A 24,642-nucleotide genomic window follows, 5' to 3' on the forward strand; every position below is an offset into this window, starting at 1 on the left:
AATAAATCAGAGTATTCAGTCAGGAGTTCAAAACATCATGTAAAAATTGTTGAACAAGGTTTATATGTGCTAGACCTCTGATGCTTTTCTCCAAAATTATTTACTCTGTTAAGCTATCTACCTACATTATTTACCAATTTATACAACTGGGCAACTTCACTGGAGTAATTTAGAGTAAACTTCCTCCAGATTGGTGGTAGTACCCTTCCTCCAGAAGGGTACTACAGCTACAGGTAGTGTTCAGATCTACAATCAGTGGGTCCAAAGGCAGCAGCTCTAACCATTACATTACATAACATTACTACAGGCTGTCCCATGTATCAGCATGCTGCCTACATTAGTGCTTTAAAGTTTGTGAACCCTTGATAATTTTCTCTATTTCTGCATTAATATGACCTAAAACATGATCAGATTTAAACACAAGTCCTAAAACTTCATAAAGAGAACCCAATTAAAGAAATGAGACAAAAATATTATACTTGTTCATTTATTTGAAGAATTTACATTTACATGTATTTATTTAGCAGATGCTTTAATCCAAAGTGACTTCCAATTAACTCTATATAGTGTTATTGGGGGGTGTGGTGGCGCAGTGGGTTGGACCACAGTCCTGCTCTCCAGTGGGTCTGGGGTTTGAGTCCTGCTTGGGGTGCCTTGCGATGGACTGGCGTCCCGTCCTGGGTGTGTCCCCTCCCCCTCCGGCCTTATGCCCTGTGTTACTGGGTAGGCTCCCGTTACCTCTGATGCTGTATGGGACAAGCGGTTCTGAAGGTGTGTGTGTGTAGTGTTATTGGCCTACATACCTTATTCACCAAGGTGACTTACACTGCTAGATACACAACTTGCAATGGGTCATTCATACATTGATATTACATATCTGTGTGTGGCTAATGTAAACCTTTGTTTTCAATAAATGGTATGATCCTTGTGCAGCAATAACTGCAACTAAAGGTTTCCAGTAACTGTTGATTAGTCCTCTGCACCAATCTGGAGGAATTTCAGCCTATTCCTTCCTACAAAACAGCTTCAACTCAGGGATGTGATGATGTTGGTGAGTTTCCTCACACAAACTGCCCACTTCTATAGGATTAAGATCAGGAATTTGACTCGGCAATTGCAAAGCATTAACTTTCTTCTACTTTAACCATTCTTTGTTAGAATGACATGTGTTTGGCGTCTTTGTCTTGCTGCATGACCCACTTTCTCTTGAGTTTCAGTTCAAGGATGGATACCCTGACATCCAGGAAAGCAGGTCCGATCCATGATACTGCTACCACCCTGTTTCACAGATGGGATGAGGTTCTTATGCTGGAATACAGTGTTTCCCGTTTGCCAAATATAACACTTCTCATTTAAACCAAAAACTTGTGTTTTGATCTTAGCCATCCACAGCTTTCTCCGATAGCCTTCCGGTTTATCCTTCCGGCATATCCATCCACTCTCTTCAGCAAATGTTCTTTATGGAGAATAGTGGCTTTCTCTTTGCAACCCTGCTATGGACACGATTGTTGTTGAGTGTTCTCCTGCTGGTGAACTCATGAACACTGACATTAGCCAATGCAAAAGAGGCTTTTAGTTCCTTAGATATTACGCTGGGTTTCATTGTGACTTTCTGTACTATTACATACCTTGCTCTTGGTGTTATCTTGGTTAGTCAACCACTCCTGGGGAGGATAGCAATGGTGTTGAATTTTTTCTAAATTTACACAATCTGTATGACAGTGGATTGGAGTCAAAATTCTTTAAAAATGGTTTTATAACCTTTTCCAGCCTGGTGAGCATCAACAACTCTTTTTCAGAGGTCCTTAGAAATCAATTCAATTTATTTTTTGAGCACTCTTCTCATGCAGTGACACAGAGCACTTGAACACAACCATAAGGCAAAGAAACAAATACATCAGGCAAAAGACAGTCGACTACAGACTAGCATAAAACATTATAAAGCAAGTATTAGTGTAATAGTTTATAAAGCTCAGGACAAGCGGTTGTTGACAATGGATGGATGGAAGGAACTATGCCTACTGGCCATGGAAGAAAGGAACAACTAAAAGTCAACGGAGGAAAAAACCTCTGGGGGTCCAAGTGGTAATGGCTGCTCACCCCTCCTGGGCATTCTAGATTAAATAAGACTTCCAAATCAGTTTACAGGTAATAATGGCATTGTTGCTGTGTGGTAGCTTAATTTCCCAATTCAGCAAGGTACACCTCACTGCATGAGAAAAGAGTGCTCTCTAAAAATAAACAAAAGTATGAACCAGTTTCTCAGCATACTCCCTATATAGGAATCATCTTAATTTAGCTATGTTTCTCAACTGAAGGAAGCACGACTTAGTCAAAGCATTAACATGAGACACAAATGACAGCTTTCCATTCAACAAGACACCCAAATCCTTAACACAATCTGTATTCTTTAAGCTTAAACCACTTGTGGTAAAGATTAATGTGATTGTGTCAAGAGTTTTGGTATCACCACCCGCCATAAGTACCTCTGTTTCAGTGGCATTTAGAGCCACTGAACTTACCCACTGTTTTATATAGGTAAACAATTAGCTAAAGACACCACATGTGGTGGATCATCATGCTTAAATAAGACATAGCTATGTGTCATCAGCATACGAATATTGTGTTTGCAGATAATATCACCCAGTTGTAACATATAGAGTGAGAACAATGATGGACCTAACAGAGCCCTGTAGCACACCATACCAAACCCTAGTTGAGGGGGTGCAGTAATCACATTTCAAGACAAATTGTTCACACTTAAGTAAATATGAGTCAAACCACTTCAGGACAGTACCCCTTAGTCCAACCAGGTTTTTCAAGTCTACTCCACAGGATACTATGGGCTACAGTATCAAACACAGCACTCAAGTCCAGCAGCATCATAACAATATGACCAACATCTACAATAGTAGAGCACCTTTGCACAAGCCATAACACAGTTTCACAAAGCTATGTTGTCACAATCAGACTTTGATAATAAATGCCCTGCTTTCTGTTCTTTAAATAAGACAGAGCCTCCCCCACTCACACACACACACACTTTCTGAACCGCTTGTCCCATACGGGGTTGCAGGGAACCGGAGCCTACCCGGCAACGCAGGAGGGGACACACCCAGGACGGGACGCCAGTCCATCGCAAGGCACCCCAAGCGGGACTTGAACCCCAGACCCACCGGAGAGCAGGACTGTGGTCCAACCCACTGCACCACCGCACCCCCACTCACACCTTATTCTAATTTCTCCAGCAAATGAACTGATAATCCTAGAGGGTCACATACTTTTGCCAAACAAAGACATGTAACACTGGATAATTTTCCTCAATAAAGAAATGAACAAACAATGTTTTTGTCTCATTTGTATAATTTGGTTCTCTTTATCTAGTTTTAATACTTGCATGAAAATGTAATCATGTTTTAGGTCACATTTGCGCAGAAATAGAGAAAATTCTTAAGCGTTTCCAAAGTTTCAAGCACCACTCTACATGTATCTACAGATGGAGTGTGCCAGGTGTTCCCAGTGCAGGACTTTGGTGGAAAATACAGCCCCCAAACATACCAAGTTTGTCACATCCAGCCCAGAACATGAAGGCTTTTACCACAGCTAGACCTCCTACTGGGCAACACTGATCATCCTCTCAAAAGTTCTTGCGTGTATTAGACAAAGACCATCTTGCTCAGTTGACTGTCACTGTTCCTTACTGTTGTTGGTATCTATCATGACCATAAATGATCTCAGGGATCAGGGTAGAGTCTCATTCAAGGCCTTTGCCCGCTTGCAAAAGTGAGCTCTCAGAAGAATTCACTGAGTACTTTGCTGGTAGTAAGACTGTGCAATGGGGCTACAATACAGAAGTTATTGATAAACCTACAAAAATACAACAAGTCAGTCTGGTAAAAGAGGGCCAGGCTGAAAATGGCCATGTGTATTATTAGGTTTTTGATTTGCAACCAAATTTCCTTTTTTAAAATTGTAATTAGACTCTGTAACTCTTGTCTTATAAATGATAGACTTCCTCTTTTTTTTGAACTGATGTATAAGAAATCATCCTTGGTGAGCAAATGATGTTTGTGTTGTCTTAAATTCCACAAATAGTTCAAAAATGAAAGGCTTTGCTAAATTTTAGTGATCTATAATAATTGTCAAACATGTTGTACTATGTGTGTGCATCCTTATCCAAATAAACAGTGTGGGAGTTGACCTAGGTACTTGTAATAAAAGCTTTAATCTGGAACACAAAATAATAAATTTCCAGATGTATGTTTATACAAAAGTACCATTACTACAGAGGTAAGCTTACACATATACATAAATCTATATTCAACTTTAGAACTGTACCACATCTGAGATTTGTGTACTAGATATTACAATCCTCATTACAATGGCAGACAAATGTATAGGAATACCAGGCATCTTCCAGATTTTTCTCCACTTAAAAAAAAAAAAAAAAAAAAAAAAAAAAAAAAGATGAGCAGTACACTCTAAAAGAATCCAGAATGCCACAGGTATGATGCTGCTGCACGTTCACCCCAGTTCTAAATTAAAAGAAGAGGCCATTTGACCCATCAGCATTCGAACACTTCCACAGTCATCACATACAAATTTATCCAGCAGAAAATGGAAGATTCCGGTAGCCCCTTATACATTTAATTGTTTTTTAATGTGATTTTTTAAAAAATTATTTATGGCATTGTGACATTTACACTTTCATTAATAATCTGCTTACATCAAACCTCAACAACAGAGGTACAGTCAGCATTTTTAGAAACAGCTCTGCTTGGTTCCACTTTGCTGGGCCCCAAGTCTCCCTTCCTCCTTCATTCTGTTACTCCCCTGTCAGTATTGACACCTCCTGGAGGTGCTGTCGCACAACCCCATCCAGCACCTGGCCCAAGCTCCTGCAGGCTGTCATGGCTGCCTCCATTACAGGGTCCAGATGGTCCTGGTGCAATCGGGCATCCATCTGCAATAAGGCAATCTGCCCACCACGGGGCAACAGAGCTAGTGCCACTGCTGTGCCACTGCCAGTCTCCTCGGCATGGCACAAATCAACAAGAGGAGTGTCCTCTACAAAGCCTGCACTACAGGCACACACATAGTCCCGTATGGGGATGCCTGCATCAATAACAGCTAGCGTTGCTGCATTTACACAGGCACTATAATTCCCACCGTCAGACTGCAGGATCTGAGGAGGAGAGAGGAGAGAAAGCATTAATATAAAAATTAGCTTGAACATACTGTATGTTAAGTACACAGGGCTTTCTAGGCTTTATGGAACATAACCAGTTTCTCAGGCTTGATGCAACACGCCTGAATGTACATTAATAACTGCACCACCTAAAGGCACCAAGCTGTTATTTAGGTAGAGGTCAAAATATAGCAAGGCATGTCAGCAAATTATCACTCTGCTAATCAACAATGAAGAAAATTTTCAGTCCAACGTGTTAGATGTCACTTCAGATATCAGACAATAAAGTAGATTCCTTATATTACTGCACTAATCTGTAATGGTGTATACTATTGTCAGAGGTGCAGCCAATGCTACCTTAACGTAGATGTCTATTTGCGAACGAGGGTACAGTTGTGTCAGAATAGCAGCCTCGAAGGTCTGCTTGAGGTGCAGGCTCATTTCGCTAGATTTGCGGTCCCCGTGTGGTCTCCTCTTCCGCTCAGCGGTGCTGAAGGTGGCCATGCTGTACTGGCAGTTAATCACAGCACGGTCATGGAGCGTTTTGCTGCGGGAGCCACGCACCTAGGATGACACAGTCATTTACAGCAACTAGTTTGGGCTGGTATGAGCCCTTTTGTTCATCTTATGATAGAACAATTGATGAATACATCACTTATCCCAGAAAGAAACTGCACAGGGTTAGAACCACAAATAGTGATGAAAACATTCACATAATGTCAAAGCATACACCAAGTAGAGTCAGAAAAAAGGACATCAGAATAGCAGTCAATAAATCAGAGACAATGGGTAATGCAAAAAAGCCAAGAAGTTTTTTTTTTTTAAAAAAAAAAAAGTCACTCACTTTGGCAATAAGAAATCAGTGCCACCCCACAATCTTAAAGACATATTACACAACCAATAGCAAAATCTGCAAACATACACAGACTATGGCCACAATTTAAGCAAAATAGTACTGCACCAGATCACAGAACAGTACACTGAGACAATGTATCACGCACAGCATTTTAATATGACAATATGTGACACACATCTTGGTAGTCTAAAAATTTTTCTCAAGTACAGAAAACAGTACTAAGTAAATGTATGCTTACAAAATAAAACTGATAAATACATATTTTTGTATAGGGGATAAATTTGAATTAAAATAGGTCAAGTGGAGGGAAATATTATCAGGCTCATTGGCATCAGTATTTCAGCAGTTAGGTATCCTGTGTAATTTGTGTCATGCTGTTTGTTGGATTGTCATTTCTCACAGGTAAACTAAACAGATAAATAATAATCGTCCTAATAGTTTCCAGATAATAAAGCTAAATACTCCGTGTTTAAAGATGCCATCCCAATCAGTACTGCCAAGGGGAGTAGCACTAATCCAGTGCAATTCCGTGTACTGTACAGTACACTAAACCATACTCGACTCGAGGTTTCGCCGTGACTGAAGAGCTTCAATAAACTTGTGTGGCGCTATCAGCAATGAACGCTTTTTGGATTACCAGATAAAGACGGTATGCCGTAAACAGGCCGCTCTGTTTGGCTACGACAGCATTCACAAACGAAACACGTCTTGCCAAGACTCTTGGTGTAAACTAAATACAATGACGGCGCGCATGCTTGCTTAATAAGCACGGCTGCGTCCCAAAGAGAAAAGGTGGATGGGTCAGATAATTAAATGTAAATGTAAAAATGAACAAATATAAAACGAATTAAGATGAAAAACGTAAAACTAAGTGCTCCTCCGGCTACCAACGGTCGGCCCTCCCCAGTTTCGAAGCACCCACCTCGTGCGGGCCGTATACCACCGCCAAAGCCTTGGTGTTTCCTTGCTCTATGTATGCTGATCCATCGGCTCGGGTAAAAATACCCATACGAGCCTGTACTTTTCTCAGTTCTGAGGGCTTCCGACCATCTAGGCGGTATCCTTGATCCGACAGCAGCTCTAAGCCAGCCATATTTAAGAGCAACTACGAAACTCGTTTCTAGGCTAACAGGCTAACACGTGGAGTTTTAAGACTACAATACCCATAAGCCGCGTTGGTAACCTTAACTCAGTGGTTACGTCATAGTAACTGCGCGTTCATTTCAGTTTCATAGCACTGAGTTCCTCGAACTGGTGTGATTAATTGCTCGATCGAATAATTGTTATTTCTTGATCGTTACTCTCTTTTCTGCGATGCATTAATGACCACGATTTCCACATCCACAGGATATTACAAGACCACGTCGTAGTATTTACAGTTCCTGATCCATTAATTTACCGAATAATTTTAACAAGTTCTGATTTTCTTGTGAAATGAATATTCTGGGATACGAATATTCATCTCCTAACCTCAATATATATATATATATATATATATATATATAGTGTATTCAGACTATATATAGTCTGAATATATATAAACCTTTTTTTTTTTTTCTTTACGTTGCAGCCTATGCTAAAAGCGTTTTAATTAATTTTTCCCTCATCAGTCTACATTCAGTACCCCATGACAAAGCAAAAACGGTATTTTAGACATTTTTTGCACACACACACATATTTTCGGAACCGCTTGTCCCATACGCGGGGTCGCGGGGAACCGGAGCCTACCCGGTAACACAGGGCGTAGGGCCGGAGGGGGAGGGGACACACACCCAGGACGGGACGCCAGTCCATCGCAAGGCACCCCAAGCGGAACTCGAACCCCAGACCCACTGGAGATCAGGACTGTGGTCCAACCCACTGCGCCCCCCGTAACATTTTTGCAAATTTATTAAAATATATGGAAGGCTACATCTGGTGTTCAATGCATAGTCAGCTTTTTTATTCTCTGGGTGCTGGAGGCATGATCTTGCCAAAATATATATATCACATTGACATAAGTATTCAGACCCCTTTCCTTAGCTGACGCACCTTTGGCAGCAATTACAGCCTTGAGTCTTCTGCGGTATGACACATGACCCAATATGATCTAATTCCCAGTCAATTTAAAGTAAACTTAACCATGGTTGTTTCGTGGTAATTAAATATAGTAAAATAATGTAATAAAGTCTTGGCAAAATTTTCAATGAATTTTTTCATGAAAATCTGTAGTACGTTCTTTCTTCTGTCTGTTACTCATCTTAGCCAGTCATCTTTTAATTAATAGGCCAATCGTGGAAAAGAAAACTGAAATCTGTCGTTGCAGCAGAACAGCGAGGACGAACTGCTTGAGTCTACAAGGTCCTCATGTGGAGTATAAGTAGAGCTCCGCCGCCGGCGCTCAACGGATCTTACAGAAAGCGTATTGCATGAATGATGGCGGTGTTAAAGTATTTAGTAATGATTGTTTGCTTTATCATGTTACTACCTTGCGTTTGTGGTTTTGAAGACGCGCACAATGCGAAGAAGCAGGAGCGCTGGATGTTGAAAGCTCTGGGTCTATTCAGTCGACCAAAACCGGGGCGTCGGCCCCCTGTTCCTGCTGTCTTCTGGGATATCTTCAAGAGGAATAAGAAACAAGAAAGTCATCCGCTTGAGGCCGATCCCTGCGCCATCACCGAGTTCGGGGTCCGAGGCAACATCGTGCGGCTCGTTCAAGACCAAGGGAGGTTCGTGTCAGCATCAAGTGGTCGGTGTCCAAAATGCGTACAGAAACAATTGTTTTTTAACTTATCTGCAGTGGAGAAGATCGAGCAAGTGACGCTGGCACGTTTGGACATAAAATTCCACCGAGTTCAATACCATTTCCCACAGAAGGGCTTGGACGCCTTCAGTTTGTCCCTTTACATGAATTTAAAGACTTCACTGAAGGGGGTGAGTCACACATACAGCCGCAAGCTCCTGCTCTCACAGTCCATGCGGCTCCATCCTGGTGCGATGCAACTTAACATGACTAATATTGTTGAGATCTGGAGGAAACGCGGGCGAAATCATGGTCTTGTGCTCACAATAAACCCCAGTGCTGTAGCCTATGGTGCGAGTGGTGTAGATGCAGCGCAATACCTCAGCCACGTGGCAGTGTTCCAAGGCTTCCACGCGTCCTTGTTAGTGGTCTCCTTGAACCCGATCCAATGCAAACGCCGCGCCAAAAGAAATGCATATTACTCGCCAGTGTCTCTCACCACCATCTGCAAACCAAGGAAACTGTACATCAGCTTCAAGGATGTTGGCTGGGAAGACTGGATAATTGCACCTCATGGATACATGGCCAACTACTGTCACGGAGAGTGTCCTTTTCCTCTTAGTGAAAGTTTAAACGGGACCAATCACGCTATATTGCAAACACTGGTGCACTCCTTCCATCCCGAGGGCACTCCTCAGCCTTGCTGCGTCCCAGTTAAACTGTCCCCCATATCTATGCTTTACTATGACAACAGTGACAACGTGGTGCTGAGACACTATGAGGATATGATAGTTGATGAATGTGGATGTAGATGATGATGATGATGATTATTTTCTGTCTTTTTGTTTTTAACTAGACACCTGTAAAAGAACGGTTTTCTCCATTTTGAGAGGTAGTCATGGAGTATACTTTTCATGTTTTCCATAATAAAAATAACGGAAAAACAGATAAGCTTGACCGCAACCTTCTTAGGAGCTCAAAAAAAGACAACGAATACAAGGTGGCAAAGTCCAAGCCCAGTAAAGCAAAGAAAGGTGCTGCTAAAGGAAGTAATTTACCTATTTCATATAGCAACAAAAGGCTGTTGGAAGATCTATGTACCAACATCAATATAGAGGGCATAAAGAGCGTCATCCAATACAAATGATTAATTACATGATAAGCAGCTGTATACTTTTTTAAAATGTTTTGGTAGAAAAAAATCCTTGATGGTATAGAACAAAAACACCAAATATTCTGGCAAAAGAGTGGCTGGATAATCAGCGAACGTTAAAATAGTTTTAAAATTTGTTCCAATCTCAAAGTATGAATTTGGGATTAAAAGAGAACTCGGTATCATAATCTGAAAAGTCGTCTCATTTTTGATGCATCTATGTTACAAAAAATAAACTTTCTTGGTGGATATTACCTCACAAAGAGAAAGCAGACCCCAGAACAGGGATTTCATGTTGATTGGATATCATTATGTCAAAGTATTAGCCAATGAAGTTGGAGTATGTCTGTACAAAGTGATCGATACAACGATCGATCCCAGTTTTTAATTACTTGGACTTCTATATATTAAATAATTTCAAAATAGTTTTTTTTTTCTTTAGGTGAACTATTCACTAGTATTGTTTCTTTTGTGAGATTTTTAGTGTTGAAATAATATTCTAATGCATTAAATAACGTATATTTAGTTTTAAAGACAGCTGACTGTAACTGCCCTGTATTCCAAGATGTAATGGAGGATTGGTCAAATAGTGCTGGTGCGGGGTAGAATAAAGAGCTTGGTCCGTTGACTTGACTCTTAATATGGCTTTAGCATGTGGATTACTCAGAAAACGAATTGTACACTAATGCAATTAGTTTCCTTTGATTAACTGTCCTAGAGATCTGTGTTATTGTTGTGTTTAGAAGGGATAAGAGTATTACACTTTTTTGTCCTGGGATCTCTGTTGGTTTGTGCTTTGTCTTTTTAAAAGTATTCGTAAACAAGTCCAGCAGTTCTAAGGTGGGTTTTTTAACTTTATTCAATAAATTTATTTGAGGAAAAAATGAGCAAACGGGAGAAACGGACGGCAAAGTAACGTCTTAAACCAAAATTAGTCCGCTGATTGGTAAAATGGTGTAAGAAACTGCACCAATGATAATGTGAGTATGTTTCACTGATGCATGGACGAGTAACCCCTTGCAAGTAGTGTATCTAGCAGTGTAGTCACCTTAGTGAATGAGATGTGTGGGCTACTAACACTACATAGTATCCATTGTAAGTCGCTTTGGGACAAAAGCGTCTGCTAAGTGAATAAATGTAAATGTAAATATAAATAAAGTTTGCGATTCCCGGTGATCTATGTCCACCAATGAGGAGACATAAAACCACTATCCAATCAGAGCATGGCTGTCACGTTTTAAAAGACCAGGGAAGCACGTAGCTTCCACTTAGAGTAGTTCGTTGGAAACGTTCTGCGGTATGGCGCGTACCAATCTCTGCGCACTCCACCCCAAAAGGGTGACTATTATGCCAAAGGACATTCAACTGGCGCGTCGCATCCGTGGTGAACGCGCTTAACAGTCTCAAAATTCTCGCCCCCCCGGCTTCCAAACAAGAAAGTAAAGGCTCTTAAAAGAGCCGCTTCCCTCCCCCTGGAAGGGTAAAACATTCCTTTACCCCTAAGTAAAACACGTCCAACAATACTGACAATTCTCTCTCCTCCCAAAAAACAACATTGAAAATAGTTAAGTCATGCTTCGTTTCCAGTTTTGAAAGTTGACACAGCTTTAAATGGGGAGCGAAGAAAGAATATTTCTCGAACCAATAATACTTACTTGGTAATCGTAATAGAGTTAAGATAAACCGTGGTACAGCGAGTAGCGCTGCTGTCTCACAGCGCCTCGGATGTCTAAGAAAACGTGGGTTCGATCCCTGCTCACGGAGTCTGTGGGGAATTCAGATGTCTGCGTGGGTTTCCTCCCAAGACATGCTGTTCAGGTTCCCCAGAGTGTGAGTGACAGAGAGGGCGTCCTTAGCCAACTCTGCTGATGTATGTATGGATGAGTGACCCATCTAGCAGTGTGGCGTCACTGCGATGAACAAGGTGTGTGGGCTGGTAACATAACACAGTATCCATTGTAAGTCTCTTTAGAGAAAAGTGTCTGCTTATTTAATATATGTCTACGCTTTTCATAGGATTAATAGATTGCCTCGCAATGCGATATTCCTCACTTTAAAAAACGCGAGTTTTCGCATGTTTTTCGTTTAACCGCAAATAACGTTGCTCCCGGCCTGCGCAGTGTGGGTCTAATCTGTTCGACCTTCCCATGTTCTCGCTGGCATGGTTTTCCTAACACAGTCCAAATACATGTGTCTCAGGTAATCGGGGATTCTGAATTTCCCAAGGTCTTAATCATATTATGTTGCTGTGCTGTTGAAAGAGATGGATGACGGAAAGGTGTACAATGCATGTGAAGTCGCCTTTGAAAAAAATGTTAGCAGAGTTGGCTATCATTATACATGGCATAGAAAAACTGGTACAGTTAAATTCCACCGGTATTATGATTACCGATCACTTTAAAATAAGAAGGGGGGGATGCGGTGGCGCAGTGGGTTGGCCCGGATCCTGCCCTCCGGTGGGTCTGCGGCTCGAGTCCCGCTTGGGGTACCTTGCGACAGACTGGCGTCCCGTCCTGGGTGTGTCCCCTCCCCCTCCAGCCTTACGCCCTGTGTTGCCGGGTTAGGCTCCGTCTCCCAGCGACCCCGTATGGGACAAGCGGTTCAGATTGTCTTTACGATTTGAAATAATACACATTCGCCCCCAACAACCTGAGGACAACCGGCTGCGCTAAATGGTTATCGCTGTTCTTCAGCCCCAAAAGGAAAGATCCTAGAAACAATTTCTTTTTTTTTTTTAAACACACACACACACACACAAAGTATTTAGAGCACATCAGACTAACAAGCTAATCAAAAAAACAACATAATCACAAATACCTCGCAGTCTTGGAAAACACAAAAAGAACAAAGAACATATATAAGGGGGGCGGGGGAGACGACAAAATATTAAAAAGGTACGCGATTTTTTTTAAAGAGGTAACATAAGTAGCATAAAATGTACAGTTTAGGTTTTCGTGAACTCCTGCAGATAGCTACGTTAGCGCCACCGTATTGGGCTGTGCTTGTTCTCTTGCTGTGGTCTCAATCAGGTCGTCGTTGTTAAAATAAAGTGGTCGCTAAGTTGTTGAGACCGGTATAGTGAGCCTCCTGTTTAATATCTTCAACAGCGCAAATCGTGTCAGGATGTAGAACGGGCGATTTAGATTTTAAAAGATTTTAGCTTTTAGTGAAGGGTCGAAAATGTATATCTAAACATATTTTGGTTTCAGTCAGTGTGTGCTCATCTATATAAATTTCTAGAAAATTAAGATTTTTCTAGTTTCATTTCAGGCCTGGTACGTGCGATATCGTAGAACATTTCTAACAAACTACTGCAAGTGGAAAGCTATGTGCTTCCCTGGTCTTTTAAAACGTGACAGCCGTGCTCCGATTGGGTAGTGTTTTTATGTCTCCTTATTGGTGGATCATTGACAACCAAACATATTTATTGGTGGCGTGTCTTATCAACTTTGCCGCTTAAAATTCAAACATGTATCAGTTACCAACACCACGCAATGGAATTATTTAGAAAAACCCAGTGATATTACAAATTTTTAAACTGTGTAATTAATATCTGGTGAAAATTAATAAAGATATGGTAAAAGAGCAGTAAACCTGAAACTGAGCTAGTTTTCAGTATTGACGTTAGTCATTAGAAATTACTTTTCCAAGTATGATCTGCTGTTTAATGATACCATTTTAAAATGCTCGTTTGCCTTTTTCTTAATCACAGTATCAAAAAAAAATCTTATTTCCAATAGCAGTGATTGATATTAAAACTTTTGATTATGAAAATACAGAGGCTATTTAAATTCAATCCCATAAAACGAGTGTTGTATTTAGTTTTAGCTATTCCCGCAGTTTGCCTGCCTTTGCCGTCTTCTTACATTCTCACTTTTCCGGCATTTTCTGCTGAAACGTTTGGAAATGGGTATTTTAGCATGTCATTGGCTAATACTTTGGCACGGTGTTATCCAGTAAATATTAAGAAAAGTTCCGACAACAGATTCCAACATGTTTAAGGTTCGTTTTGTCCTTTTTGAAGTGCAGAAAAAAATGGTACATTCCTTTTTGTTTTTGTGACGTTACTTGTCTTTTGATACATGGTTTCTCCATGTTTCTTTCCCCTAAGATACTCTGTAGTCTTAAAGTAACCAAGGAGTATTTTACCGTCTTTTGATTAATCTTCACGCATTGCTAGAATAACTCACTGCAAATGGTTTTTCCTTATACCTGATTTGGAATATTTTGTACTTTAAAGCCAAAACTTCCATGTCAAAGCACAATTAAAATATACAAATGTTAATCATATAATTTACTACCGGCGATGGATTTTGCCTTTTATCGATGTTCTGAAGTGGCTCTTAAAAGAGCCTTTGTGTTGCGGTTTTTTAAAAGTAATTATGTACATTTACTTTTTTTAGGAGCCGCTTTCTTGCCTTTGCTGGGCTTGGATTTTGCCGTCTTAGGCTTCGTTGCCTTTGCTTTTTTGGGACTCTTGGTAGCTTTCTTGGCTGCCGCAGGCTTTTTGACTTTATTGGGCGTCGCTTTCTTTGCTGCGGGCGCCGGCTTTTTTGCTTTTCTGGGAGATTTTTTGGCAGTTGGTTTCTTCGCAGCGACCTTCTTCTTGGCTGCAACAGGTTTCTTCGCAACTGGTTTCTTGGCCTTAGGAGCTGCCCTTTTCGCCGGCTTCTTCTTCGGACTCGGAGCCTCCATCTGTTTCTTGTTCAGCTTAAACGAGCCCGCGGCTCCAGTACCTTTCGTATGGACTAGAGTGCCTTTACTCACCAAGGCTTTGATTGCCAGCTTAACGCGAGAGTTGTTCTTCTCCACGTCGTACCCACCCGCTGATAGAGCCTTTTTCAAGGCGGCCAGTGAGACGCCACTTCGCTCCTTGGAGTCCGAAACGGCTTTCACGATTAGCTCCCCAACACTTGGGCCCGACTTTTTGGGCTTAGAGGTGGCTTTCTTCTTAGGAGCCTTTGCTGGAGCCGCTGCTGGAGTCGGAGCGATTTCTGCCATTATTCTGGATTTCCGCGTCGTAGGAAACAAGGGTTAGCTTTTCTGTCAGAACAATGTCGAGCGCTGGCGATTCAGCTGAATTATAGCATGCATGAGGACCTTGTACACTCAAGCAATCTGTCCCCGCTGTTCTGGTGCACCGACAGCACTCTTCTTGTGTTTTTTTTTTCCACAATATTAATAAAAAAATGACTCGCTGAGGTGACTGATGGACAGAAAAAAATGCGTTTAGTTGAGAGAAAGAGTTAAGGTTCATTTTCAACTCATGTCTTCCCTGCAGTGTCTCGCCATTTTTTTAGATACGCCGTAAAATGTCATTATTGGAGGTCATATAGAACCGGACGTGCCGTACTTTCCAAATCGTTTGAGAATTAAACGGGCAAATATTAAATTTATGTATATATTACTATCTCGATATGCTTCTAAGGCCTCAAATTATCAAGAAGTGGGCTTGGAGCTCGAGAAGTCATCACGTAAGATGTAAATTGGAGTACTTTTGAACGAATTAAAACACGTCATGTCGCGTTGGCCGCGTGGCGGTTTTACTTCATTCCAGAATGAAATTCCGTTTATTTCGTATACGTTTTCTTTTAATTAACGCGAATAAATATGCATCTAATACTTTGTTGAAATGGTTGTGTTTTCTCCATAATTAAGAGCAGCACTGACTTCGGCAAAAGGAATTTGAAAATGATTGCAATCGACGTAACACAGTCAAAAGATATGCCTTGGTCTGGAGTTCTATTTCTAGTCAAGAATTTTTTTTTATACAATTAACAATATATCAAGTATATGTAAAACTGCAGAAAAAAAAGCTGCTGGGCATTTGAGTATTTCGTTAACTCTTGCCATGAGCAGTTAGAGAGAATGTCAATTAATTAATTTGGAATTTTTACAGAAAAGTAATTTATAGTTTAATTTAAAAGTATTTCAGCAAACCACGAATTAATTTTAATGTATCCTACATCCCTAAACACCGTCTCGTTTTCTTTGATTAAAAACACATTCATGATATTCAAATTGTGATAGTGGCCAGGATGGTACTTATCTCTCAACCACTGAACAATTCTCTCATTTTCCGTTTTATCACACCTTTTAATAGTTTTAACTCTTTAAGGGGGTGTAAAGGCCAGGCGTGGGGGGAGGTTGTTTTTTTTCTCCGTTGACTTTCAGTTGGGAGCTTTTTTCTTCCTTTCTTCCGTGGCCAGTTAGCCCAGTAGGAATACTTACAGCTTTAATAACTGTAGAAATGTTGCAGGTCACTGTGTGAGAAGTCAGTCTGTGTGGAGTTTGCATGTTCTCCTTGTGTCTGCGTGGGTTTCCTCCCGCAGTCCAAAGACATGCTGTTCAGGTTCCCCCATAGTGTGTTTCACTGATGCATGGATGAGTAACCCCTTGTAAGTAGTGTATCTAGCAATGTAGTCACCTTAGTGAATAAGGTGTGGGCTAGTAACACTACATAGTATCTGTTGTAAGTTTCTTTGGACAAAAGTGTCTGCTAAGTGAATTAATATAAATTGAATTGAATCCCAAAGGTTATGAAGGGGTCACCATTGAAGCATAGGTTAAGGGAGCCACCACATCTGGAGTTTCTTTCTTGGTGTACAATGGGCAGTTCTCAAGAAAAGAAAGTGTTATTGGATTATATTGGAAGAGTTTTCTGAAAAGGGGGCACGGTGGCACAGTGGGTTGGACTGGGTTCTGCTCTTAAGTGGGTCTGGGGTTTGAGTCCCGCTTGGGGTGCCTTGCGATGGACTGGTGTCCTGTCCTGGGTGTGTCCCCTCCCCCTCCAGCCTTATGCCCTGTGTTGCCGGGTTTGGCTCCGGTTCCCTGCGACCCTGTATGGGACAAGCGGGTCAGAAAGTGTGTGTGTGTGTGTCGGTGTCAGAGTTTTCTGAAAAGAAGAATGTCATTCCTGTCTTCCAAGTGTGACACTATTTCTGCTGGAAGCTTGCGTTTCCAAGCCAAGGGCCTCTTATTTGAGCATAGCTAATTTGATAGAGGTACTATGGATAGAGGAGAAAATAGAAATCAGAAGGTTATTAAGAGCTTTTGGGGTGCTCACACAAGGTTTATCTTTCTTGCTGACTTATATTTCCTGAAAGTTGAACCTACAGCTAGAGGTGGGATTTAAACCTTTGACCTTTAGGTTCAAAGGCAGCAGCTTTTACCACTATGCTGCCACCTGCCCATAAGTGTTTCTTTGGGGCTTATTTGGGTCCTTCAGTACTTGAGGGGGAATGGAGGTGACATAAGAAGAAATGACAAATGTATGATGTGAAGCTTCTGAAGTACCAACACATTACTGACAACGAAACTTTGGAAAATAGTTTGCAGCACTTTATCATCGCTAAACATATGTAATGGCCTTTTGTCTATTTGTTTTGTGACTAACTTCTAACTGAATGCATCCATACCTACATTTTGGTTTCCTGCAACAATCAAGAGAACTAAACAAATGTACTCTCGCAAAGCTGTTATTGGAAAAGACATGTCTGACAAAGTTTTTCCAGTGGTTGTGGTTCCCATTAAAAATAGGAAAAGCTTGCTAATCTCTGTGAGGATCAGAGAAGAAACAAAACCAATCTCCCTGATTTGAAGTATCTAGAAATGGAAGGAGAGCAGCATGGTAACCCAGCAGGTAGCACGGCTGCCCCACAACATCTGGATAGTGTGAATGGACATGGATTTGATCCCCCACTTAGTCTGTGTAGAGTTTGCATGTTCTCCCCATGTCTGTGTGGGTTTCCTCCCACAGTCCAAAGACATGCAGTTGCTCATACTGTGTGAACAGATGAATGTGTACATGTGTGGCTACACTGTGATGGACTGGTGTCTCATACAAGGTGTACCCCCCCAACCTCAGCCTTGCAACCAGTGCTTCTGGGATAGGCTGTAATTCACCATGACCCTACTCAGGAAATGTGGTTATTGAAATTGAATGGACTGAGATAGAAGGTCTTACATAATACCAGCATTTAGAATGTTTGTGGTTCATCATGCCCTGCTTAACTGCACAACTCCTGCAGACCAGTAGTAGCATAAACTATGCGTAGTCAAGTGAAGCAAAATGAAAAAAAATAGTAAGTAACTGTAAATATGTTCTTGTCTGGGTCATTTCGCTGCGTAAAATCACTTTAATGTATTGGACTTAAGTCCAAAAATGATCAGAATATACCTTCTAAAATCCACTGTTACTTGCCAAACTATTTTTTTGATACACCTTTTATTTATAGGTTTATCGGGAACAATAAGAGGCCCATTTGGGGGCTATCCAAATTTTGTTAACCAAAAGAAAACAGTGGGACTTTTCTAATGAATATGAGGTTTTACTACCATCCTACACACATTAAACAAATTATTAATTTATTTCAGACTAGTCCAGAGTTTCTGTGGGTGGGTATGGACTCGGCTTCATGCCACCCCTGACTAAGATCTTTGTCTTTCATTCAGAAATTTAATGAAATCCCATTTTTATCCAAAACTGGGATATTCAACACTCTTCTTTGGAATGATGTTAACAGATACTTGGGGATCCCAGTTTATGATCTCTGTCATGGCAGAACTCAGGAATGCAGCTGGCAGACTCAGATACAATAGCAGGAATAACCAGATGGCTAAGTAGAGAATCATCAGAGACAGGCACAGATTGTTGATCAGCAAATGTTGTTCAGAGGAGCAGGCAGGAGTCAGAAGCAGGAAAACAAGACCAAAGGGTCCAGGAGCTGAACAGGAGGCTAACACACAGGTAAAGAACTCAGGCAAGGCACTGCAGTTGTTCTCATGGAGGTTTCCATACTTAGGAGTGTCTGAACCACCTTTTTATCCCATGCCTCCTTGATCAGATGCAGATGTAGGAGCAGGGCACACAGTTGTGGGCGTGACAATCTCCTATTGCTCTATAAGCACACACACACACACACACACACACACACACACACACACACACACACACACACACACACACACACACACACATATTTCCAGAACCGCTTGTCCCATACGGGGTCACGGGGAACCGGAGCCTACCCGGTAACACAGGGCGTAAGGCCAAAGGGGGAGGGGACACACCCAGGATGGGACGCCAATCCATCGCAAGGCACCCCAAGCGGGACTCGAACCCCAGACCCACCAGAGAGCAGGACCGTGGTCCAACCCACTGCGCCACCGCACCCCCCCGCTCTATAAGCAGATCTACCAATTTAACTATTCGCCAAATTGGGCTCCAGAAATGGTTGTCTAAAGGGGTGTTGGATATTTCATTTTAATTTGCAGATCAAAAACTGGTGAGCTTCAACCTTGTAAGAAAAAACTTCAACCTACCAAACACAGACATATGAATATATCACAACAAATACCACCATTTTATTGCTGTCCTAAAAAAGGAGTACAGGTTCTGGACAGAACTAACAAAAGTTGAGAAATGTCACACCAAACAACTCCAGGGGCATGATGTCTAAATTTTATACCATTTTATCAAGTGTTGCTACTTTTGACACACTAATGAAGATTTGGGAATAGGATCTCGCTAGGTGTCGTTTAGCTACCATCTCACTCCAGTGTGCCTTCACGGGATGTTCCCAGGAACATCTCAGCTGTGTTTTAAATACAAAGCCTCTCCAGGCACTTTGATGCATATATTCTGGGAATGTGATAAGATTAACTGGACTGGGGTACACACAACAACTCAAGAAACCTTTAACAAAAAATTCAATTTCTCCCTACCAATGCTCTCTTTAAATCACAACCCAAACTCCTTTCTTGATGATGTTAGGATACATACTGTCATGCCCATCCACTGCACCCTTAACAAGGTCACCTGAGGCTAATTAGGATGAGAGAACATAAGGTATCATAATCACTTGGATTACCAGTGACCTGAACCAAAAGAAGAGAGCCTTCAGGTCTGGTGACAAGGACGAGATGAGAAGGATACAGCGCCAACTGAAGGTGGCACTGAGGAAGTGTAAAGACTCTTGTAGACAAAAGCTGGAGAATAAACTCCAACGGAACAACATGACGGATGTGTGGAGAGGCATGAAGCAGATCACAGGATATAACATCAAAGATTGCCAGCAGGACGGCAGCCTGGACAGAGCCAGTGAGTTGAATTTGTTCTTCAACGGGTTCAGCACTGGACACCCTGCTGGCCCTCCCCACACCGGACCAGTCTTCACACCCTCTTTGTCACCCTCTTATGCCTTGCATCGTACCCATTCCCACCCCCCACAGTGTACGTCTGACCACAACCCCCCAACTCCAACCCCCATGAATGTGACCATCGGCCAGGTGAGAAGACAGCTGGAGAGACTCCATCAAGGCAAGGCTGCAGGCCCGGATCACATCAGCCCCCAGGTCCTGAGGTCCTGTGCAGCCCAGTTGTCTGGCATCCTGCAACACATCTTCAACCTGAGTCTGTTGCAGGAAAGGATTCCCGTGCTATGGAAGACATCTTGTTTAGTACCGGTGCCAAAGATAGCCATCCCATCTGGCCCCAGTGACTTCAGACCAGTTGCCCTAACGTCATGTTATGAAGGTACTGGAGAAACTGGTGCTGATGCAGCTGAGACCACAGGTAAAATCTAGTCTGGAACCTCTTCAGTTTGCCTATCGGCCTCATGTGGGTGTGGATGATGCTGTTGCCTATCTGCTGCATCGAGCTCATTCTCACTTGGATGGTAGTGGTAGCACTGTGAGGATAATGTTTTTTGACTTCTCCAGTGCCTTTAATACCATCCAACCGCTTTTGTTGAGTGAGAAGCTGCTGGGGATGGGTGTCAGTGCATCTATGGTCTCCTGGATCTCTGACTATCTGTCAGACAAGCCTCAGTTTCTACGGCTGGGGAGCTTCCTGTCTGATGTTTTGGTTAGCAACACAGGAGCGCCACAGGGAACTGTTCTGTCACCATTCCTGTTCACTCTGTACACCTCTGATTTTCAGTATGATACTGAATCATACCGTTTGCAGAAGTTCTCTGATGACTCTGCAGTGGTGGGGTGTATTAGAGATGGACAGGAGTTGGAGTATAGGCACCTGGTGGATAACTTTGTGGAGTGGTGCAGCAGGAATCATCTGCTCCTAAATGTCAGGAAGACCAAGGAGATGGTCGTCGACTTTAGAAGGACAAGAACTGCAGTCAGACCCATAAAGATTCTGGGGGAGGAGGTTGAGACTGTTCAGAAATACAAGTACTTAGGTGTCCACTTGAACAGCAGTCTGGACTGGAGGGACCATACTGATGCTGTCTACAAGAAGGAAATGAGCAGACTATTTTCTGAGAAAGCTCAGATCTTTCAACGTGTGCAGCAAGATGCTGAAGATCTTCTACCAGTCTGTTGTTGCGAGCGCCATCTACTTTGCCGTGGTCTGCTGGGGGAGCAGCATCAATGCCAGAGATGCAGGCAGGGTGAACAAACTCATCTGTAAGGCCGGTATCATCATTGGACAGAACATGGAGACGTTTGAGTCGGTGAGGAATAGGAGGTCACTGAACAAACTGCTCTCATCATGGACACTCCATCCCACCCGCTTCACAGCACACTGCAGAGACAGCGAAGCTCATTTTCTAAAAGACTCATTCAGCTCCGCTGCCGTAAAGAATGGTTCAGGAAATCATTCCTACCGTTCGCAATAACTTTGTACAACAGCTCACCTCTGTGTGACAGATGAACTATTCAGCACTATTGTTAGTTCATTTTGTTACTACTTCATAATGATTATATTACCGTTTTGTACAACTTGCACTTTACTGTTGCACTACATACTGTTTAATTTATTTATTTAATATACTTTTTATTCTTTTATTCTTCCAACTGTATACATAATTGTACATACTTATATTTTTATCTTGTATTTTTCCACTTGTTTTATAGGTTTTTAAATATATATTGCAAGTATTTATCTGACTTGTGTTCAGCTGCTGTAACATAATTTCCCTTGTGGGATCAATAAAGTATATCTATCTATCTATCTATCTATAAGGTATCAAACCACCGCCTTTAAGTGATGGAATCTTACTAGAGACAACTGTCCTCTGTACACGGTACTGACCTATCGTGGTATCTTTCAACACCACATCCCATCCCCGATCAACGTGTGCCGATCGACCTGGCCCTTTGCCTGTACCCATCATAATACTCCTTGTTCCTCTGGCTCACAATAAAGATCCTGCACTTGGGTCTACCATTCTGCTGTCAGCTTTCTGCCTGTAATAAAAGATTCCACCTACAACATGGATCCAGGAGAGATTGAACATCTGTGACATGCTGTCTCCGCCCAAAGAGTGCTTCTTTGCTCATATGGGTAGATGCTACAAAAGCTATCGGACTCCATGCAGGCAATACATTGCTTGTTTATTATATTAAAATTCTTTCTCACCATTATTCCTGCATGAAGCCTGAAGAAAACTTTAAAGGACACAGAGTAAATCTGAAAACTTTCATCTTATTGAACTGTGAAGGAAAAAAAATCAGAAATTGCAACAAACTCATTTGTAACATTCCCTAGTTCATAAATATACTGATTTAAAGCAGAGCTGTCCCAGAGTAGAGGGGGAAAATCGTAATACTGCATCATAGTGCAGGCCTCACATTTATAGTACAGTATATGTGCTTATAAATGTGAGATCTGCAAGGCTGCTTGTGTCCATACTTAATCATGCAAAAACTCCTTTAATACAGTAGCCTATATGTGCTTAAATAAGTTATTGCATGCTTAAGTACATACACAAGCAGCCTTGGGACAGCTGGTAGTGTAGTGGTTACATCTGTATCCTTTGGACCCAGAGGTCACAAGTTTAAATCCCATTTTCAGCCGCAGTAATCTTCGATAACTTTACCTACTTGCAGTGAAGTGTCTCAGGCGGATAAAGAAATGTAGGTAGATTAACATTGTAAGTCACTTTCAAGCAAACTATCAACTCAATAAATGCACCTGTGAGAGTGTTGATGGCTCTGATGAGTTCTGAATGACTAGAGCAATTGTAAGAGTAAAGTAGTTCGGGATAATGTTGACAGCTCTTCTTCTTGTCTGTTTCAACATCATCTTCTTGACCAAGGGAGGTGGGAACAATGGGATTCTGGTTGACTGTCGTCATGTCAGTGGTGCAGTCAGGTGTGCAGTCACCATTCTCTGATTTGGAAGTGTCAGTGCTGACAAAACCTGTGTAGCTATTTCCAGAGAGGCACTCAAGACCTCATATTAATGTAAACCTGAAGTCATCTGACATGGCCATTGATGAAGTGAGAGTGTGTGACTACAAGATATTAGCAGCTGAAAGCATAGCAGTTAGAGCAGTATACTGCTTTTGGATCCGAAGGTTGTTGTTCAAATCTAGCCTACTGTTGTAGTACTCTTGAGCAAATTACTTATCCTAAATTGCTTCAGTAAAGTCAGCCTGTTGTATTAATGGGTAAATAGCTGTAGATAGCTTAACACTGTGTGTTGTCTTGGAGAAAATTTAATAATCAGCTAAATTAATAAATATGTTATTCAATATATGTCTTCTACTTAGGAGGGTGAGGTGCCATGAACTGAAGCACCAACCTTGTTTTGTTATGTTGAATTGATTAAAGGTTTCCATGTTTCTCCAAAACTGTTGTCTTATAATATTCATGGCCAGGCATAAGATAAACTTTCAAAATTTGCCCTAATTTACACTAGCAATTAAATGGAAGGAAGCTGATCTCATTAGTCAGTATTTTATATATAAATTAGAAATGTATACTAGAACTAGAGAGCATCCTCTAATCTCTAGCTAGGAAAGCTTTTGACTTCTGGACTTTTGAAGGAGAAACCAAAACGATTGTCTTTAATGGAATAATTGAAGAAGTCAGGGAATTCCTGTATGGTTAATATAAGCTAGTGCTTACACTTTAAGCTAGTGCTTACACTTTAAAATGTGATGCAAACATTAATATAATGAACTGAAATATTATAACAGATGTATAATTAATATATCTGGTATAACATTATTTTGCATGGGGGTGGTGCGGTGGCACTGCGGGTTTGGCTGGGGCCTGCCCTGTGGTGGGTCTGTGGCTCGAGTCCTGCTTCGAATGCCCTGCGGTGGACTGGCGTCCCATCCAGGGTGTGTCCCCTGCGCCCTGTGCTGCTGGGCTAGGCTCTGGTTCACCGCAACCTCGCTCAGGACAAGCGGTTTTGGACAGTGTGTGTTTGATTATTTTACATGTATTCATTTAGCTGATGTTTTCCCCAAAGTGACTTAGTTCTAACTTTACTGGAGCAATTTAGGGTAAGGACTTGCTCAAGGGTACTTCAGCTGCAGGTGGGATTCAAATGTGCGACCATTCGAGCTAAAGGCAACACCTCTAATCACTACAGTAGTACTACTCTACTGTGTCTGTTTCTTGGGCTTCCACGTTTGAAATGGAATCTAAAGATACACATATAACATTTCCTAAAAAACGTAATTCATTTTTAAATAATTAATATGATTTTATTTCTGTGTAAATTATATGTTTTCGTTGTAGGAAATTAGAAGCCGAAAAACAGTCACAATTCATAACTTTACGTGTCAAAAATAATGAAGTCACGCAAGATTTCAAAAGTGAAATGATGGCAATTACAGCAAAATATTAACAAAAAATAACTACTGACACATTTTTACGAAGCTTTCCCGCCTGAAGAACAACAGCCCTGAAGAACGTTCTGCATGGAGAGCGTCAGCGGTTGCTATGGGAACGAACTTCGGTCGCTCCGA

At 41.6% G+C, this 24,642-nt stretch overlaps 3 protein-coding genes across 3 annotated transcripts; 1 reads left to right on the top strand and 2 right to left on the bottom strand.

Moving 5' to 3' along the window:
- Nucleotides 1-4,641: 4,641 nt before the first annotated feature.
- On the bottom strand, nt 4,642-7,182 carry exosc4 (exosome component 4). The gene is made up of 3 exons (XM_018758785.2): nt 6,967-7,182; nt 5,546-5,752; nt 4,642-5,185 (listed from the first exon to the last, which is right to left on the bottom strand). The coding sequence occupies exons 1-3, from the start codon at nt 7,135-7,137 to the stop codon at nt 4,826-4,828; spliced, it is 738 nt and encodes a 245-aa protein (XP_018614301.2). The 5' UTR covers nt 7,138-7,182; the 3' UTR covers nt 4,642-4,825.
- Nucleotides 7,183-8,463: 1,281 nt separating this feature from the next.
- Nucleotides 8,464-9,581, top strand: LOC108938322 (protein DVR-1). The gene has a single exon (XM_018758812.1). It carries the CDS (start codon nt 8,484-8,486, stop codon nt 9,579-9,581), a length of 1,098 nt encoding a protein of 365 aa, XP_018614328.1. The 5' UTR covers nt 8,464-8,483.
- A 4,718-nt stretch (nt 9,582-14,299) lies between these two features.
- Nucleotides 14,300-15,257, bottom strand: LOC108938282 (histone H1-like). The gene has a single exon (XM_018758751.2). It carries the CDS (start codon nt 14,918-14,920, stop codon nt 14,300-14,302), a length of 621 nt encoding a protein of 206 aa, XP_018614267.2. The 5' UTR covers nt 14,921-15,257.
- Nucleotides 15,258-24,642: the final 9,385 nt, after the last annotated feature.

Source organism: Scleropages formosus, chromosome 10 (genome assembly GCF_900964775.1).
Source record: "Scleropages formosus chromosome 10, fSclFor1.1, whole genome shotgun sequence".
Taxonomy (NCBI): domain Eukaryota; kingdom Metazoa; phylum Chordata; class Actinopteri; order Osteoglossiformes; family Osteoglossidae; genus Scleropages; species Scleropages formosus.